The 21,380-nt window shown below is 41.2% G+C and overlaps 2 protein-coding genes across 2 annotated transcripts; one reads left to right on the forward strand and one right to left on the reverse strand.

Moving 5' to 3' along the window:
* Positions 1–3,241: 3,241 nt before the first annotated feature.
* On the forward strand, positions 3,242–6,606 carry klf9 (Kruppel like factor 9; the record flags this gene model as incomplete). The annotated part of the gene is made up of 2 exons (XM_079270573.1): positions 3,242–3,620; positions 5,088–6,606. 2 exons carry the CDS (start codon positions 3,242–3,244, stop codon positions 5,330–5,332), a joined length of 624 nt encoding a protein of 207 aa, XP_079126699.1. The 3' UTR covers positions 5,333–6,606.
* Positions 6,607–8,078: 1,472 nt separating this feature from the next.
* Positions 8,079–14,645, reverse strand: fam219ab (family with sequence similarity 219 member Ab). The gene is made up of 6 exons (XM_079269719.1): positions 14,463–14,645; positions 13,191–13,290; positions 11,887–11,995; positions 11,036–11,116; positions 10,873–10,927; positions 8,079–9,016 (listed from the first exon to the last, which is right to left on the reverse strand). Exons 1-6 carry the CDS (start codon positions 14,538–14,540, stop codon positions 8,858–8,860), a joined length of 582 nt encoding a protein of 193 aa, XP_079125845.1. The 5' UTR covers positions 14,541–14,645; the 3' UTR covers positions 8,079–8,857.
* Between the last annotated feature and the right edge of the window lie 6,735 nt (positions 14,646–21,380).

The raw sequence follows: 21,380 nt of genomic DNA on the forward strand, positions 1-21,380 counted from the left end.
TGGAAGGGAACGTTCTGTTCTTCGACAATGCGCACGCCCCCTCCTTCTCTCTGTTACAGCACACGGCCCTTCTCTCTGTTACAGCACACGCATGCAAAGACAAAAAACAACAACAACTTCAGCTTTGACACGATCACCATATCACGTCAACATATCAGCATGACCCACAAACGCCGTGCACTCTTGAACTCTAACTGAACACTGTTGTGAGAAGGGAAGCAGCAGCCGCACAGGCACCCCCTCTTCCATGGAATTGTTTACAGCTCCACTGTAGGAGGAGCTGGAGGGCGGCTGCACGCTAAACGTGTCCGGCCAAGTTGCTTTTTTCAACAGGTTTTTTTTTCCTGGAAATGTGGATGTTCTGCCAATGAATCGAGCAAAGTGGAGTCGGAGTTCCATTGCGGGGCGATCTGGGGAGAGGGCAACACCTCCCTGCAGTGTTTGGCCTTATATAGCGTCTGTTGTGCTCAAAAAAGGACTTTGTGTTGTTACTCTTGCAGTCTTCTTGGACGTTTCCTTCTGCACGTGTTGTTTCTCATACCGTGCGATCATTGGACATACGAATTAAGTATTCACGATAAACTGGTTTTTAAGCAATGAGTCACTGCTGCATTACAGACAAGATGTAACCTCAGCTGAAGCCTATTTTTGCAATTTAAGAGGTGTGGCACTGTTGTGAAATGTTACTAAACAGTATCGAGGCAACATGAACAAACATCTTGATTTATCTTTGAGAGAAGCACAGGGGCCCAGGCATACCAGGAGAGCAGTGCAGGAAAACACCTCAGTGTCATGACTGAGTCTGAGTTACTCCATTCTGATGTAAACAGCCCCAGGGGATAGCCTGTTTACAAATAGCAGATTATGCCAGGGAACAACTGTCCAGAGGCATCGTTTCTCAATGCCAGCAAGCCCAAGGCTCAGTGTGATTTTCTCGGAACTTTACTCATTAATGGACCACCCACTGCACTGGATGCACTCTTTTTTTTCTTTTGAAGCTGAGTCGTGTTACACTATCGACTGGACTTTGTACATTACTCTCTTGCAGAGTATACATCGTATGTATGGATGTATGTACACAGACTAGATGTGCTGAGGAACAGAGCAAAGTGCATACTGTGACGCAGACACAGAGTAGTTACAAGGGCATTATGGCAAGCCGTGACCACGTTTTCAACCAGTACATCATCTACTCTGCTTATAAAACCTGATAACCTTTCATGTGGAATAGATTACTGTTAGTACTCATAATATATGTCATTATATAGTTATCTGTTGTTACATTCATGCTTGTCTATGGCTGTTGATATTAAACATAATATTTAACAAAGAACCAATACAATGAGGATGGAAGTGTTATAGTGTGTTATGCAGGTATCTACACTACACATGTCTGCACATTATGCAAAAAAGTGCTCATAAAATGTTTAAATGAACTCTTTAAATTGACAGTTTGACTTGGGCAACTATACACAAAAACAAATTGACAGTGTCTCTATGAGAGAAATGAAGGGAATGCATTAATTACAATACCAGCTGACTGTTACCAGGTTACAGTTTATCAAATGTTACATTGAAATGTCTTACATCGCTTTCCGTCATAACATTTTCTCACATCTGTTTCTCTTATCTCTTGCAAGAAAGACAAAAAACTATATTACACACTGCCAGCATAAACGGACTATGTGCACAGAGTCAAGTGAGTTCATGGCATTGAATAGTTCAAGTGTAAAGCTTCGAGGGGCAGGTGAGGACTGCACTAATTTAGGATCAGACCATGGTTGTGTAACTGGGAGACAAAGTGAGACCTGTCCATAACATCATGGGCCACAGTGGCTGGGTTCGCATTGCATCCAAGAAAACAAAAAACATCTCTCTTTATTACACACATTTATATCCTGATCTCTGGTTGGATTATGGTAACCGAACAATATACCTGGGAATGTTATGAGGGCCATATTATACATAAGGATTCATACAAGTGCTAGAAACAAGTAAGACTTGTCACGACTAATTATCACTATGAATTTGTGGACCACAGATAATCTTACACAATTTCTTACAAATAGACCGACTGGTGTAACAGCTGCATTCATGTTTGCCTCGTATCTAAACTGCTTGACCTTCACTGATTGTTCACGGCAGAGCAATTAGCGTTGCAGCTTTAGGAGGCGGGGCATCCGACACCACCAACCACCACTGGCTTCCTTAGAAACAACCAAACATCGAACTGCAGTCTCCAAATACAAAGCAACAATTAGCTACTTCCAAAAGTCGGTGCAGCCCGTGGTATGATGTTTGCCGTGCATCTAATTTATCCTCCTGAAAAATGGAAATCGTGGCTTCACACGTTGACCGATCTGAAAGTCTGCGTCTTTTTTCTCGTTTTCTTGCATACAATGCATGTCCATTTCGAGCAAATCCACGTTATATTGTTGCATCAAAATGAATGTGACTCCATTGTTCCCCCAGCAAGTAGCTTTACAAATATGACAGTGGCGTACTTGTATACAAACTCAGGAGTTTCGCAATAGCATGCTCTCTGGGGGTGTGCATTGAGGAAGTTTGAACTCAGCTACCTCGTTGCAATGTTGCATTCATGTGCCTCCCCAAAGCGTCTTCCATATGACTTGTATTGGAAACCTGCAGTACCTGAACGCAACTTCAGTCCGGTCCTGCCCTCTTTTCAGCAATCCCAGCCTGTGATTGATCCAGTGTTTCATCACTCACTCCAGTGAATGGACAACTCCTTCACGCGAGTCATGTTTCCTCTCAGCCAATCGCAGCGCCGCATTGTGATGACACCGTGGGATTCCGCGAAATTGTTTCTTGGAGTTGAGAGAATTGCAGCCCACAGTATAATAGGACAACTTGACGCATGTATCGGAGCACACAGAAGGACGGAATATACGCAGGCACTGGAGCTCAGTCTCAGTGTGTTTTATTGATCTGGCTTTTAGAAAAAAAAAAGGATCTAGATGGAGAAGGAGAGAGGAAGAAATTCAAACGGATATCTTTGCTGGAGGTGTGTTTATTTATCCGCCCTGCAACCTCCACAATAAAACGCAGCCTTTGCGGAATAGTCACTTTGAAGACGACACGTGTGGATGCTGAACCACATTTACCCTTGGATGGCTGCGGATTACTCCATGGCATCCACATTGTCCGATTGTTTTTGAATAGCCTCTATAGTATCTAGCCTACATTGTTCCTTTTCTCCACCCGGACCTGCTGTATAGTGATGTCAGAGGTTGATCTCTCTGCAGACTGTGACCTCAGCCGACCACCGGGGCGCGCAGAGGACATGTTGAAAGAGAACCAAGAGAACAGGACTTTAATGATGGTGGCAATGATTTTATTGGAGTTAAACAAATGCAACCCAAACGCTGTCAGCCCTGGAGACAGCATATGTCTCGGAGGCAGCGACGCGGGTGCGCTGGAGAAGGTGGAGCGGGGAAGCTGCCGGTCTAGCGCTGCTGGTGTACCCAAACCGTCCCGGAGCAAGAAGGCGGTGGCGAGACAGGAGTTTTGTGAGAAGAGACACTGCTGTCATTTTACTGGCTGTGGGAAGGTGTACGGCAAGTCGTCCCACCTCAAAGCCCACTTAAGGGTCCATACTGGTAAGTGGAGGCTCTACTGGAGGCTGACAATTATGGGCTCGATTCTGTTGACGACAGCGAAACCGCGCTGCGTCACGTCTGCCGTGAATTGTTTTCTAGACGCAACTTTGACATCACTGTTCAATCTGTGATGCAATTTCTAGCACTTCAGGTTTGCAGGAAAATAAAAGTTACAGAACAGTCTGTGAACAATTTACTAAGATAAAATATAATTATATAATTTATCAACGAATGGTGTCTTATGTTATAGACTGAGCCCGCAGTATATGCGGTGTAATGTGACATACATATGTAAGTGAGACACCACATGTTCCTGCAAATGAATAACCCATGGTCCCATGGTCCCATGGTGGTCCCATGAATTTGCCACCGCTGGAGATGACGACTGAACGGCCCATAACGGGCTGAACGGGGGTGGTAAGAGGCTGGATGTCACACACGAATGCGATCTGGGAACATCACGTGCTGCCGCCTATATTTGGGATGCATGGTAGATTGTTGAAGTGTGATAAATCCTCCTGGTACACAATGATTATGTTTTCAAAAATAATGCCTCAAATGTGTATTCTATGAATCGCGTTATTTACATATGGTTTGGGGCGTCACACTTATTGTAATAGTGGCGCATAATGTTTGTCAATAGCTGGATTTTGATTCGCATGCAGGTCACTGCGACACTGTTGCCTCCGCATGTTCTTGTCCGATGATCACCCTCCATGCGCCAGCATTTCCTCATACGTCATCCTCCTCCACTCCCGTGTTGTGGGGTTGTAAACAAGGGTAGACATGTGGTTCAACGGAGCACATGTCGTCGGAGGAGGAGGAGGAGGAGGAGGAGGAGGAGGAGGCAACAATCTTGATTTCTTTATTCACGAGGCTCTTACCATGACACATCATTAGGGCACGAGCACCGACGTAGTCGGAGCGGAGGACCCATTGTTATTATAATCTGTATTATTATTATTATTATTATTATTATTATTATCGTGTGTTTCGTCGCAAAAAAAGTAGGTGCTTGGGATACTGGAAAACTTTTGAAATTTGGCATGCAAGCCAGAATTTGCGGAAATTGCAGTCTGACTGTGGTGTCCAAAATTGGCTCGATAGCGCCCCCTATTGGGTAGCCCCAACATTGGGTTTCACCTAGCTGTATGAAATGTGGTAGGTATGTGGAACTTTTGAAATTAGATGATTCAGAAAATGTTTCATACAGATTTTCAGGGCAAAAAAAGCATTACGTCACTTTTGGTTCTTAGAGAACCTGCTTTAAACATTTGTAAATATAATGTATTTTGCAATTCTTTTTTTTTTATTTTTTTTACACACAGCAATGGGGGTTTATGGGTCCCCAAACAATGAGAGACAAAAGCCAAAATCAGCAAACCACAGGGCTTAGAGTTGAAAATATATGCAGTTAAAAGTGGTAATCCACAATTCATGTGTGTGTGTGTGGGTGTGTTTCCCCAGGTGAGCGCCCCTTCGAGTGTACCTGGTCAGCATGTGGCAAGAAGTTCTCCAGATCAGACGAGCTGACGCGTCACTACCGCACACACACCGGCGAGAAGCGTTTCAACTGTCCGATGTGTGACAAGTGCTTCATCAGGAGCGACCATCTGACTAAACATGCCCGGCGACACGCAGGCTTCCATCCCAGCATGCTTCAGGGCTCCAGTGTGGCCAAAAGATGTCGCTACTCTGTGTCCCTGTCCTGATGTGACTCTGGAAACCAAAGCCCTGTTGGGGTGTGAGACACACTGACTCACACCACTATACATACAGGATATACATAAACATAGACACACCCGTGATACATATGGTGTCTGCGTCTTCATCAACTCAACCAGCCAGACCACTAATTAATCAGGTTTTCTGTGCATGTAACAATGTGCAACAGCAAACAGAACCACACTTGAACCTGAATGTAATCAACCTAGAACTACGTGATTGGAATTTATTCAGGGTTGACTTCATCTGACACACAGGTTGTAGTTGCTTACCAATTTGTGATTATTTAACTTTGTGTTGTGTGCTTTTTTTCCCACGGGAAGAATCCGAAATCCTGGAGGCATTTGTGTACATATATCGTTTTCATTCACACTTCACGCGTTCATTTGCAGGTGAAGAAACAACAATAAAACAAATCATGACTTAGATATTCCTAGTGGGTTAAGATGTTTTGGGAATAGTCTTTTAGTAAATAGTATTTCACGTATACATACTATGAACAGTTACTCGCCACTCCAGGACGAAGCAAATGTACAGTACAGCAATGTTATCGTGTAAACAGATTAACTTTCAGATGGATGATATACTGTAGTTATTGGAGAGTTATAAGACAAAGTTATATTATGGAGATGGACTTCGTAAATGAGGTATACTGTGAGCTTGTAGGTATAGTTTGTACAGTTGTTTCTTGTGTTGAAATGGCGTCGCATCATGATGTAGTTGCAAATAATTGACCATAAGCAAATTGCAGTTCATTGCATTTTCCCCCAGTTTGTTTTTCAGTCTTGAGCTATGTCAATAGTGCAGGGGTAAACAAAACAGGGTAACAGGATAACAAGATAACTTTTACTTGCATTGGAAATACTTTTCGATGTTAAGACCATGACGACTCATGTTTAGTTACAGTTTGTAGAGTGTTGTGCCTTTTGAAGGGTTTTGCAGCTGACAGGAATTTCTACATTTCCAACCTTTGGAGATACTACCTGAATTGAACATCGACAGATTCTTTTGGATATCAATGATTTTTATGCCAACAGTGCCAGTTGCTGTACATTGAAACTTACTTTTGTTTACTCTGTATCTGGACTGCATTTTATCAGGGAATAATGTGATGCATGGTGATTTCAGTTCATGCTACACCCCCTAGTGGTAATATGGAAGCACAACATTTCTCACAAATAGTCAAAAAAACATTTAATTTTATGTCCTCGCATTTTGAGGCAGGCTCTGTTGATTAGTTTGATGGTGAATCAATTAATTCCATGTAGCATGTTTTTATGTATTTGTTGAATACAATGTATTTTTTATTTGACTGTTGATCTTTTAGAATATTAATAATAGTATGCGAGGTCTTATACATCCACTATAGGAGCTATAAACATTGGTGATGTCATTCATTTTCTTTTTATACTTGCCACATGATGCATTAAAACGTCCAAATAGATTAAGCTTGTAGAACACAAACTACATATATTTATGAAGCGAAATGCTGTATTTCTTTTCTGGCAGTATGACAACTGTGATGAGATGTTGGTGCTTCTCAGGTTGAGCCCTCATGATGCTACTGCACTGTAATCAGGAACTGTCAATACAGACCCCACGTTATCGCAATAGACATAGCTGAGTAATGATTACTGTTCAAAAGATTTATCATGAAAATAGTTTTTCTTTCTAAACATTTCCTCATTATTTCCGTCTCTCATCCCACACTGTATACTTCACACCGTTTGTTCATAAATAGGTGCTCTTCTTTAATGCTGATGAAATACTGCAAAAAAGGTATATCAACCTGCTAAGTTAGAACCAGGAGTGCTCCATTAGCTTCGTGTTTATTTATTGTTTTCATACACCGCACTTAATAACATTGTTAAATACTGTAATGGAAGTGTTTACATTACAAGAAATTCATTTAAAAAAGGAAACCCAAAGAAAGACAAGTATCACCCGTGTCTACGTCAAAAAAAAAAAAAAGAATAACTTCATATTCCGCAAATGCTCTTCAAGTAAACTAAATGATCAAGATGGCAATAAATACACATATTTCAAATTTCTCTGTACTTAAGGCATAATCTAATTGCAAATTGTCAGCTGGTTTAAGGGAGGGATCAGTCGTACATGAACGATATTAGTGCTCCAAGTCAATGATCCTCGATGTTACAATAACAAAACTATTTCCAACCCATTAGTCAAAAGAGATTACAAGATGGTATCTCACTCTTTATGTTGGCATCTGTATGCATGCATATGCATATACGTGTGTGTGTGTGTGTGTGTGTGTGTGTGTGTGTGAAAGATGAGAAAGGGTAAATCTTTCTACTGCCTGAAACGTGTGCTTGCTTGATGATTTGTGGCGTCACAACAAAAATGAGAAGGAAGGAGTGTCCACTGATCAAGAAAAGATTTAGGGGGCGATCACAGCAGAGTGTGCTGAAAAATCAATCTAGAGGCCCCCACCGTCTATTTGGCCTTGATAATATATCAATCGTGTGAGCGTCATGTGTTAGAGGGTTGTTGCAACAATATATAACCTTCCCTTTTTGACACAGTTCATATCAGATAAGACACTGGCATTGCTATGCAGGAAAGAGTAAACAGATATGGGACCAAATAAAAATAAAAAAATGTGCAAATTCAAAACAATATAAGTCCACAACAGCGCCACTTGTAGTGCAACAGTAGCAGGAGATTGCACAATATAAATAGGGCAAAAATCAAGTGTGCAACTAGCCAATTTGTTATTATTTTCCTTTCTATTATTCAGTCCAGTGCTCTCATGCAATTTGTTCCGCAGCCATTCATGTTCACACATTCATTACTAAACTCGGTATTGGAGAGAATGCAAAAGTACTGAGGGTGGTGTGAATGAATGCAACAACCTGGCCTGTGCAACGTAACAACCCTGTACAGTACATTGAATACGGTACTAGATATTCTCTATTCAGGGATACCAAGACCGCAGTCCACACTTCTAAAATATCCCCACGTCAACACACACACAATCATACGTATCCCTCAAGCCTAAAAAAGTAAGCATTTAAATAAAAATGAACAAATAAAAAAACCTAGAAAAATGCAACCCAGAATTCAGTAAGGTAAGCAGAACAGTTGAGTCAGCAGTTATGATGGTTGTTATTCTTCAGGGAAATGGAGTTCACTTTATGGCATCAATTGACCTTCTGTTTCATGTCCTCTAATATCAGCGTGTTACATCACGTTCATCAGAAGAAGGGCTCTCAAACACAAGTGCACGTCCTACCATAGGAGGAAACCACCACTTTTACTCATATTCTAAATACATATTTAATATTTTTAAACGTGTCCCTCGTCCTAGATTTTAAACCAAATACTCTAAATGTTAATTTGATTATTTCGCATTGCCATTATCATCATAGCACTTAACTGTCATTACAATACTCTACCAATGCTTCACTGTGGCGGCAAAGTAAACTCACAGCAGATGAAGATCGGGGGTTATATTGTGTGGAAAGGGGAAGAAGGTCAGAGGGGTGGGGTTACTGTATTTGACAGGTGGTGGAGGAGGTCGCCTGGCAGCACATGCAGGTGGGGTTGACTGATTTGGGCGGGATCAGATCCAGGTCCTCGTCGTCCGGGATCTCGTCTAGACGGTAACCATCTTTCAGCAGCTGTATGTTCAGATCCTGATTGATTTGCTGAAGAGGGGAAGACAGACAGAGGAGGTTGATGGGTTTGAACAACGTTTCCCAACCACAGGGACGCGGACCAGCACCGGGTCACAGAGCGCACTTTCCTCGTGAGCCACGCCCTGTTACTCCCACAACAACTGATTTTAAACGAAAGTAGGATATCAGTATGTGAATCAGTCCATCATTAGCTGCTCTATCTGGTGTGTAGATTTATTCTGCCAGATTCTAATGTGACTGGTCCAGACATTTTGTTGGATGAAGCTTTGGGCTCAGTTTGTGTTCAGATTTGATTATTTTCAAATACAATTTTTAAATGAAATGTCTCTATTCTGATTGTCTGCTCCCACGCCTGTCAAGTAAATGTTAGGCAAGGTGCCACCTGCCCATCAGAACTATCTAACCATTCATACCCAACTAATGGATCAGTTATATCTTGTTTGCATGATCCATAAAAACCAGAGGTGTATAAATGACATTTCAACATTTTAAAGGGGTTTTGCGCCAACAAAACACTTCTTCCTCTGGCTTTATCAGATTGTGACAATACACAATTTACAAATCTCAAGTTTGTTTGAGCTTGTGAACTCGGCTGGGTAAAATGTACAGTGGTAACCATGGCAAACTAAATTAGGGCACTTTCACAGATGGCTGTAATGATCATCACTTGGAGCTTTGTCATGAATGTGATGACTACTACTGTCCTGCTGGCATTTTTTATTCAGTAAAATAATGCCATTGTTTGCATGCAAAACTGAAGCAATGTCTTTAATCAAGATCCCAGCATTTACATCTTTATGTATTAACGGTCTAGTCTACTACCTGTATACTGTAGGACCAGTGTTGTATTCAAGACCACCTAAACCAAGACATAGTCATGACCAAGACCAGTGTATCGAGACCAAGACAACACTAAAACTTTGAGGGTTCGAGACCAAGTCAAGACCAAAGCAGGCCATGACCAATTCAAGACCAAGACCAGACCAGAGCGAGTCACGCACTGCATTTTTATGTGTGAGATGTTCCTGTTGTCTACGAGCAACTACAGTAATGATGCTAACACATAAATCAGACAATGCACAGGCATCTATTTTTCTTTGTGTGAGACCGAGACAGACCAAGTAAAAATGCGGCCAATGCGGAGACAAAAACAAGACCTTCAAAAAGTAAGAGCAATCTTCAGTACTACTACACTGAGGCCTACTATACTGCCTAAACAGCAACCACAATTCCTTACTTTGTTAGCTACAGTACAATCATACTGCAGCCACGGTGTACTGCTTGCTCAGAACTTGCTGTTGTTAGCCAATACGAAGAAAGAGGAGACAATGGCTGAATTGGGTTTGTACATTTACTGAATATTAGCTTATTATTTCAGACAACATGGTGGACTTACAATCTGAACACCTCTGGGCGTTTTCATATAACATACAATATACCCACAAGCCTGAACGTGTCAGAGACAGAACATGTATGGACAGAGTGGGAACGACGATTCACGGACAATAAATATGATGCGTCTGTGTTTTGCACTTTAATTGGCACTAGTGTTGAAAACAGGATTTTCAGGAGCAGACACCCATAGATGACATTTCATTTGTTTCCCGCTTTGTGTCTCCTGCACATTTATGTGCAGGAGACACCGCAATATAATGATGCGCTTGTGGCAAGCGACATGCCTACAGAATGAACATGGAAGAGCAGGCTGGATATAAATGGGTTTTGCTTTGAGTCTGGCTTATAAAGGCCTGGCTCTTGGCCTCTTGACCAACATGGGAAATAGAAGGAAGAAAGCAGTGTAGGGAGTGAATTGGAGAGTGACTGTGAGGTATAGAACCAGATATTTGCTGTATCACATGTCTCACCTCAGCAGAGGAGTATCCCGACGATGAGTATCTAGACATGTCAAAATCGTCATCACTGAAACAAACAAACGACAGAAATTAGCTTAGAATGTCTGTGTTTACGGTGTTAATGTGACAATAACTGTATTAATGTGTGTGTTTGTGCATGTGTGTGTGTGTTTACCTGTCTGTGTCTAGGGCCACCAAGGGCTTCTCATCTGGGCTCTGGTCTAAAGAGGAATAGCCTTTATTGGGCACTACCAACCTGCAGGGAGGGAACAGAGAAAAAGAGCGAGAGTGAGGGAGAGGAGGGGGGGGGTGGTAAATGATCGGAGGAGCAGAAATAGGCTGAAACAGAATACGACAGGAAAGAGCAGAAGAGGTCAAATGAATTCACTAACAGGAAGAACCGAGTAAGATTGACAAAGATGGTGAAAGAAATGGAAGGCGGGCCCGGAGGCGACATCACAATCAAACTACAGTTATGGCTGTTACTACAGTAACAACAGAAGCATGACAGAGGTCTAATTTGTAACTCTGACATCTTACAAACCCTAAATCAATAGAACTACGCTCTTGCCAACCCCACTGACAGACAGAGATAATGGACATGAGAATAAAATCTATCTGGTCCAGCCCAGGAGAACATGTTTCTGATCTTGCACAAACAGTACACACTCTGATGTAAACCGAACAGAATCAGTGGGCAATTCATTTGTGATAATGTTTGCATGTGAAACAAATGCTGGAATCAAAATAGACTTTAATTTGAAATTGTATTGTGTTGTGGCAAAATACATCATGACATTTTCTACAGTATTTGGACAACAACTTCATTTTTACCTTATTTTAGTAAATTAACTTGTATGTGGTCAGCTGTTGGTAGAAAAACAAAACAGTGCAATACTACACCAGAATAAGGACTGAAGTTGAGTTTATCGCTGAAACAAAAGACATTTTAATGACTGTATTAGCAAAGAAAGACACCGGCTACCATCTAATTTTCTCCACAAAATCACAGCGCTCACTTCTTACCGTGTTCTGGCCATGACGTTGTTGTTCTTCTTGGGCTGCTGGTTGACTGGACTACCTACAGTGTTGCCGTTCTTCAATGATCCCTTCCTAGCCAGCTCTCTCTGTTTCTCTGCACAAGAAAAAAACAAACAAGCACAGGCATCAATCTCAATCTCGGCATTAAATGACTCTGGAAGTCTGATCAGGTTGTGAAATTTACTTTAAAAAAAGGTACAAGAAGAAATCTGTATGATTTAAACACACACTCATCAGGAAGTCAGATTATCATGAAAGGCAATTGCCTTGAATTCTTCTTGACTGTGAAATCTCTTCTTCCTGAACATGATGACGCACTATAGGCTTCACGGCACAGTACAAGACGTGACATCATGGCAGATCGGTTTCTGTTCACCGGAGGGATTTTCTTCAGTGATCAGCTGACCAGGAAGTAACGATCACTGCTGTTATGGCTGAGGGGGTTGTTTAATTTATGAAATACAACACAAAATTCACAAAGCATGAAACAATACATTCAGAAACAACTGACTCCCCTTTTCTCCCTTTTTTGATCCTTGTCACATGAGCAGATGACAAAGAACTAAACTAATGCTATTAGTCTACTCTGAATACATCAGTGACACTATAACATGTCCTATCTAATTCATAATGTGCCACCAGTTAATGGCATTACACTTTTAATCCAGAATAGTTTTAAAAGTCCATAAAATGTGTATTAGAGGATCTTCCTTCTCGAGGTCTCAAAGGCAAAGTGACTTTGTATTTCATAGACCGGATATTTTACGGCGGTGTTTACACGTCATGATTGTTTCTTCAAGGCTTTATCTGAGAAAGTATTACTGTAGAAGTAAAACAAAAGAGGCACTACTGCCTACTGCTCACCACTGGACTCTGTCCAAGGTGCTGAAAAGAGCCTTTAAGAACTGTGGCAGCAGAGAGACTCAAATTCTCAAACATAAATCAGGCCAGACTAGATAATATTTTTTTGTCAAAAAATTCAAAGGCCAAACAATAAAATGAATGAGAGCTGAAACATTTTTTATTATTAATGGATTATAAAACAGTGCTAATCTAGTCATTGTTAAAGTTACTTTTCTGGCGAACCTGAAAGCCAAACCGTTGCTAGCTCCATGTTATAAAATGAGAAGATTTATTGTATTTATTAGTGTCTCTTTATTGTCTTGAGATGATGCCACATCTGCACATAACAGTAGGTTATGCGTTCCAGGATATACAGTTGATTACAGGATATGGTTATTCCCACAGGCAGACATCAAGCCTATACAAATACTGGAGCTCTTACTCACCAATTTTCATCTGCAGGGGTGAGGGCTTGTAGTTGATAGTGACAGGTTCCCCCTCTCTGGTGTCAGAGTCCGCCTCTGAGGCTGTGGAAGAGGCCGGGTCCTGGAGACAAACGAGACATTGGCATGGACAGAAAGATGAGCAGAAATGTGCATTACTGATGCATTGATGAATAATTCATGTATTTTTGTAATGCATAATGCACCCTACTATGCACAGACAATGTGAATAAAACAGTTCATGAATAGATAAAACACAAGCAAGAGTCTCTCTATCTAAGATATGTAGACAGCTTGTTTCAAATCTATTAAGTCCTACATACATGTACTTCTCAAGAAATAGATACTGTTAACTGTTGTAGGCAACATAGGTTTTGTCATAGCTACCTCCAACTGATAAGGTGGAGATTAAAACGGCGATTCAAAAATATACACTATCTCATTTGAACTTATTTAAAGTGAATGCAAAATAGTGAAATTAGTCACAAGTCCCTGAATCCAAGTTTGGGAAACATTCCTGAACAGTCACATCTTATATCCACAGGGCAAAGATAAGGATAAACAAGACTGTCAATGAGGGGATACTGCACGCACGGGAATGAACTGAGGTACGGGGACGCATGGAGACTTCAGGTCAGACTACTTCGGGTTGTAGCCTGGCTAGCGGCCCCGGCCGTGGGCAGAAGAGGCCGCACTGCAGGCTGCAGTAACCCAGGGCCCCGCTACGGCCCGCGGAGCGCACCGCCAAATCATTTACACTGATTATGAATGAAAATATAGCGCTTTAACGTTCCATGGACGCACATATGTGCGATTAAAGACCGCTCAGTAAAACCTCGCCAAGGCGTCACACGCGGCGTTTAGCCGAAACAACTTGCTGCATGGATGCTGATGATGTAGCAGCAGCGATGGGATGGGATGCTTGTTTTCGCCAGACATGACGGATGCTGACTACGCAGCAGACCGGACGCTGCTTGCATTACACAGTGAAACAAAAACGTCTGTCTATGAGCAAATCAATCATCCTCTGACACGTTACACTGGCATTTTTTACATTTTAATGGAGTCGAAAAAAAACTTGATAAAAAATGCCAAACGGTACAACAGCCTATTTACGCATGGCAGGTGATGGACCTGTCGGGATCCCAAAGCACAACATTATGAATAGAAGGCCTCATGCCCTAAACATCGGGCAATAACAGTGACATTGAATTAGAATACAAGACCCATGCATTGATTGATTGTCTCCAACAACTGTCTACAAATATAACTTACCAGCGGCTGCATCTCAGCCTGCATCTCCGCCTCCTGCACGGCACTCGGCACTTGAAATCTATCTATTTCTTCCATCATTTTGCTCCCTTCTTCTGAACACTGTTTATTGGTAACTGGTCGTTTCGACGAGTTGTCGCCGAGGTTGTGAGTTCAGTGATCTCAGATTTGTAACAATCTCTTTAGTTCCACGGTGGCGAGCTTCATCCCAGCAGGCTATGTCGACGGTGGTGTGACCAGTTGGGTGACGGTGACTCTACCACCCACTTCCGGGTAAGGTATCACAAGATAGGGTCCGTTGATCCAGAAGCGGCCCTTTGAAGAGGACCAACGCGGGCCCCAGGAAAATGACACAGTGGTGGAAAGTACATTTAGATATACTTTTACTTGAATTAGGCTACTATACTTCAATATATTTCAGAGGCAAAATTTGTATTTTATTCATTAAATCAATGACATACTTGAAGTTAGGCTAGTACTTTGCATATTCTTATTAATGACAAAAAATGTAATTAAATAAATTATACTGTGTTAAGATATTTCATCGAACCTCTGGGGAAAATTCACACGGAACACCTAAAACCTCAAATTTAAAGCAAAATCATTGTATAGACACACATTTAGCAGGTTTTTTTTCATCAAATGTCAACCTCTAATGGTATTCTCTCTTCAAATGTCTTTTGAAGTGGGTGCAACTTTCATTTTGTGTTGATTTTGTCGGTTCCTGTGGATGAAAGCAGCTGTGTTTCTGAGCACCAGATTCCCTTTAGAAAATCTCTCATGTTAGTGGAGCAGTTGTTCAACAGTCTGCTCCAGTAAGTCCTGATTCATTCTCTTGAATGTGGGGTATTTCTTGCACTATATTGTTAATCTAATGTTAATTCATTGTTATATTGGACCACTTAATTGCTAAGAGTTAATGTAACTATTACATTTGTATTAAATTGTGAAACGCTTTCAATTATTTCAATTTGAACCAATGACCTTATTTGTTGGGATAGAACACTCACTGGTGCAAAGTTAGACCTCTATCTGTGCCTCTGAGCTAAAGCAAAATAATACATTGAATACAGAATAAAATACCTGTGCTTATGAATCACATCAAAGAGTTTGCTCAGTAAATGGAAATATTTTTAAATATTCAAGTCGGAATGCTTTTGTCAAGCCCGAGGTGCAGCTCTACGACTTCATTTTCTGGACTAAGTCAGACTGACGCTTCGGTGAGTCACGAGTGCCCCTCGAGGTACAAGTGGTAATAGCAGAGTGAGATCCAAAAACCCACCTGCAATTATTGCTTACAACAGAGTATTCACCCTTTGGCATTGCATCTTTTAAACAAAAGGTCTATACTCCACCGTGGTAATAGATTAATGTCAGTGTGATCTGTAATTTGAAGATGATGTGAGAGAATCACTATAATATGGTATGGCTCTGTAGGGCTTAAGCAAGTCAGCTTATTCTTTTTGTTTCTTTCTCTTTTGCACGTCTGGAGTAACAGATAAGCCTAAATCTAAAATTAAAATTAAGTGAATGCATGTAGTCAGAGGATCAGAGGGTTTAAAATTTCCATTTTTTTAACCTAAAAAACGAAATAAATCTTTAAAAGGAGTCTCTGTTCTGTCAGTCTTGAAATGCAGCGTTTATACTCCAATTGAATTCACTCAAGACATTTATTTATTACAAAAATACTAGAAAGATCAGAGGGAGACAGCTTAACAACCAACCCATCATTCAGAAAGACAATTAACAATCGGCTTCATTCAGGGATTTAATTAAAACGGAATAAATTACTCAATTAAATGAACGGCTTGGAACCAATTAATTGGAGCGCCAGAGACAAAACATATGTCTAATGGAAAACCTGAGGAATTGATTCATAACCTGTGGTCTGTGATAGTGAATATAGGTCAAATTACTGTTGTGTAATCTTCAATTTATTCTAAATTATAGTATATTAATAAGGTCTATATTAATAATATCTTTGGTTTCCTTCTAAACAATTAGAATCACTGAGTTGAAATAACGTTGCTCAACCTCTGTCACCATTCTAGAAACTGCAGCACAGCCATGACAGCTTTCTGCCTCATCACATACTTAATAATACACTGTGTATTATCAAGTACAATATATTATCTTTAATGAAAGGTTTTCTGACAGTGTATTCATACACTGTGGTAATAGTGCTTCTACCACTGAACCGCAGCAAGTACTGCCTGGAAAAAAACCACAGAGTTGATTTGGCACCTCTATGGAGGTGTACATTAAAAAACAACAACAAATAAACATTATTAACTTCACAAAAATATGATTTATTCCAGGACTGTTGCATTATTCTGTCTATCCCCTCTGTGTCCCTTTAGGGTTGGTAACAATTGCCCTCTGAACAGTTTGCTCCAATCATATACAAACATTGAATCAAAAAGAAAAAAGCCCACCATGGACACATGAATTATACATTCTGGGGGAAATAACATAACCTCTGGCCCACAAGCAGAACATCAGGAACGTTGTGACTCATTCGCATTGAAACATCCCTGACACATCTGATTGCACACTGTCCTTACCTGGAGATGCCAGCAGAGAGCAGCAGTAGCATGCTCTGCTGCACAATAATGGAGACGGGTCTTGGCAGCAATCAGCCACTGCTGCACCCAACAGCAGGTGGTTACAGCGCGAGGCAGCACACATTAAACGTTTAACCAGCAGGTGGCAGTCTCATGCTGCAGGAGAGGAGGTACTCAAGATGGACGGAGGATGCATGACAATGAGGTGTGTGGAGGGTCAAGTAGGTCATCGTATTTTAGTCTAAATGCAAACAGTTTGAGGTCCGCATTTCTGCTCATGCATATGAATTTGATTTTACTATCTGGTGGTCAGTTTGTTGCACTTTGGGAAAGGTGAGACGCTGCTCTTTTGTGAGACACTACAAGTATGTGAAAAATAGATAATAATACATTCGCTTTCTGTAATTTTCTCACTCTCCTGTTAGTCATCTCATGCACACTCGCATTGTTTCCTTTCCCGCCACCATGTCATGCATGCTGCTCATGCTTTTCCTATCACAGCCATTAGTCCAGCTTCCATGCATGATTTAACCTCTGTTGACAGAATAAACATTCATATTAATTCAATTACTGGATAATAATGATTTTGATATCAGAGCTGCTTTGTTGTCAACATCGATTAAATGACTGTAAGTCTCTGTGAATTGTGATTCGTGTTCATGACTCCACAGGAGTCCTGCTATGAAGATCTTATTAAGTATGATTAGAATGTTCTCATTAATTATTAATAGGCCAGAACAGTATGATGCCAGCACACATACACTTTTAGCCATCCCTGCACATTTTTGCATTGCTCTTGAGCATAATACTTAATATCATATTCAACCATAGACAGCCTCGAAGCAACAGTTATGTGTGATTCACTCGCTGTCTCCACACACGCACACACACACACACACACACACACACACACACACACCTACACACACGCACACACACAATGTTTTATTTGGAGCCACTAAATTCAATTTTAGATTACATAAGATTGTAAATAGTGAATGAAAACGCCCACAATATTTTCATGGCATGCGGTGTCCAAAACACTGAAAACAGAGACTAACATTTCATCCCTTGGTAATTACGTTATAACACACACACACACACACACACACACACACACACACACACGCACACACACACACACACAAAATACGAAAAACCCCACAAAAAAACCCACAAATACTGCCCATGACTCAGTCTTTGCTCATGTGGGTTACGCAACCCCTCCAGCTGTGCAGATGGAGCTGCATATTACTGGCCACTCATTTGTTTCTTAGTAAGTTGTCCTGATCATTCTATAACACCATGCTGAGTTCAGTGTCACTCTTCCAACTCAACTGACATTGGAAGATCTGGGATATTGCTTTTGTGCTGTAATGCATTCCCAGAAATTGAGGGATGGAGTGACTGATGCGGAGTTCATTCCCCATGTCTGAGCACTAAACCTGTGGTGGAAGGATCAATGGAAGTGTGATGGGCAGGAGAACAAATGGATGACAAGATGGATGCTTGTTCAATTGTTTTCTCTCACTGGAATCACACGTGATCAATTTATGAAGTCCTTTCTTGAGTAGAATATCTGATTTGAAAAACAAGGTAGGGGAGGAGTGCAGTAGTTCAAAAACAGTGTGTGTCAGAACATGCTGACCTTAACGTTCAACCCACTGTGGAGTGGATAAACTGGATCTGCGCTGGGCAGCCTGCAAGGGTCTGGCACCAGTTTGGTTTGACGGGAACAGAGAAACAAGTGAGAGGAAAGAGAGCCAAAGAGAGAGAGAGAGAGAGAGAGAGAGAGAGAGAGAGAGAGAGAGAGAGAGAGAGAGAGAGAGAGAGAGAGAGAGAGAGAAAGGAACTGGCAGGCAGATCAATAGAAGGGAAGCAGATAAACACTAGACTTTCAGATGATCAGCTTCAAATCAAAAGCCAACCAAAGGGCCCAACCATCTGTCTCATAGTTGCTGTAAACCACTGTTTTACACATATATATACACATGCAAATAAACAAATAACATTACACTGTTCTTCATCACATGTCGTCTGTTATCTTCATAGTTCACCTATGGGATCCTAAAATAAATTGAATCAGTAAAAAACAATCTCCTTCCTTTATTAAGTGATAAAAAAGGTTTTCAGATGCTCCATATATAAAATGACCCTGAATTACAAATATTTAATTGCAAGTGAGCATTCTGCATTTAAATTATTGAAATATTAGTATTTGCTATTTGCAAATTATACTTAAAGTATCAAAAGTAAAAGAACACACTATGCACGCAGAATGGTCCCATCTTCTGTATAATCATTATTACAACAAATGATTATATGATGCATTTATTGACAGCTCTGGTAAAAATAACTAATGACCTTCTAATCGCATCAGACAAAGGACTCGTCTCTGTTCTTGTCCTGTTAGACCTTAGTGCTGCGTTCGACACTATAGACCACTACATCCTGTTGCAGAGACTGGAACATTATATTGGCATCAAAGGAACCGCACTGAACTGGTTTGGATCCTATTTATCGGATCGATCTCAGTTTGTTTATGTAAATGATGAAGCCTCGATGAAGACCAACGTCAGTTATGGAGTTCCACAAGGTTCTGTGCTTGGACCAATCTTGTTCACCTTATATATGCTTCCTTTCGGTAATATTATTAGAAAACACTCTATAACCTTTCATTATTATGCAGATGATACTCAATTATATATATCGATCAAACCAGACGAAACCAACCAGCTTGCTAAACTGCAAGCGTGTCTTAAGGACATAAAAACCTGGATGACCTGCAACTTCCTGATGTTAAACTCAGACAAAACTGAAGTTATTCTACTAGGCCCAGAACACCTCCGAAATCAGTTATCTAGTGATATAGTTTCTCTAGATGGCATTGCGCTGACATCCAGCAGCACCGTCAAGAATCTTGGAGTTACCTTTGATCAGGATTTGTCTTTCAACTCTCAGATAAAACTTATTTCTAGGACTGCCTTTTTTCACCTACGTAATATTTCAAAAATCAGGCACATCCTATCTCAAAGCGATGCAGAGAAATTAGTTCATGCATTTGTTACCTCTAGACTAGATTACTGCAATTCCTTATTTTCAGGCTGCTCTAATAAGTGTCTTAAATCTCTCCAGCTGATCCAGAATGCTGCAGCTTGTGTACTAACAAGAACTAAGAGGAGAGATCATATTACTCCTGTATTAGCTTCTCTGCACTGGCTCCCTGTAAAATCTAGAATAGAATTTAAAATCCTTTTACTTACCTACAAAGCCCAAATTGGTCAGGCTCCATCATATCTTAAAGAGCTTATAGTACCATACTGCCCTACTAGAGAGCTGCCATCCAGTGATTCAGGGTTACTTGTGGTTCCTAGAGTCTTAAAAAGTAGGACGGGAGCCAGAGCCTTCAGTTATCAAGCTCCTCTTCTGTGGAACCAGCTTCCCGTTTCAGTCCGGGGGGCACACACACTCACCACATTTAAGAGTAGGCTTAAGACTTTCCTCTTTGACAGTGCTTATAGTTAGGGCTGGCTCTGGCTTGCCTTGGACCGGCCCATGGACAAACTGGTATAGGCAAAAACTACAGGGGGACTTCCTACACTGAGCACCTCTCTCCTCCTCTTCTTCACCTCCGTCTGTATGCATTGATGTCCCATTAATGCTCATTACTAACTTTACTTCTTCCCCGGAGTATTTGTGCTTTCTCGCCTCACAGGATGACCGCAGTTTTATCTGGACACTGGTTCTTCAACCAGCCATGGCCCTGCTGACACCTACTACGATCTTCATTATGAACATTATTAATCCTATTACCGATACCATTAATGCACAGTACTGATTTTGTCTCTTCCCCGGAGTCCTTGTGCTTCCTCTCCTCAGAGGTTTCCATGGAGCATGGTTTCATCTGGACCCTGGTCCTTCCTCCTACCATGGCCCTGCTGACTCCAACTGCTAATATCACTTTTATTATTACTCACATTACTATTTCATACTACCGATACCATTAATGCACATTATTGACCTGCTTCTTCACCAGAGTCTCTGTGCTTTCTCGCCTCACAGGTTCCTGTGTATCCGGGTTTACCTGGACCAGGTGTTGCCTCCTGTCGTGGTTGTGTCATACATTGAATGTGCTGTAACTACATTGAATGTGTTGTAATTCACTATCCTGTTCTACACATGACATCATTGCACGTCTGTCCATCCTGGGAGAGGGATCCCTCCTCTATTGCTCTCCCACAGGTTTCTTCCTCTTTCCTCCCCGTTAAAGGGGTTTTTGGGGAGTTTTTCCTGTTCTGATGTGAGGGTCCCGGGACAAGAAGATGTCAAACGTGTACATATTGTAAAGCCCTCTGAG

The sequence above is a fragment of the Melanostigma gelatinosum genome (assembly GCF_949748355.1).
Source record: "Melanostigma gelatinosum genome assembly, chromosome: 6".
Lineage (NCBI taxonomy): Eukaryota > Metazoa > Chordata > Actinopteri > Perciformes > Zoarcidae > Melanostigma > Melanostigma gelatinosum.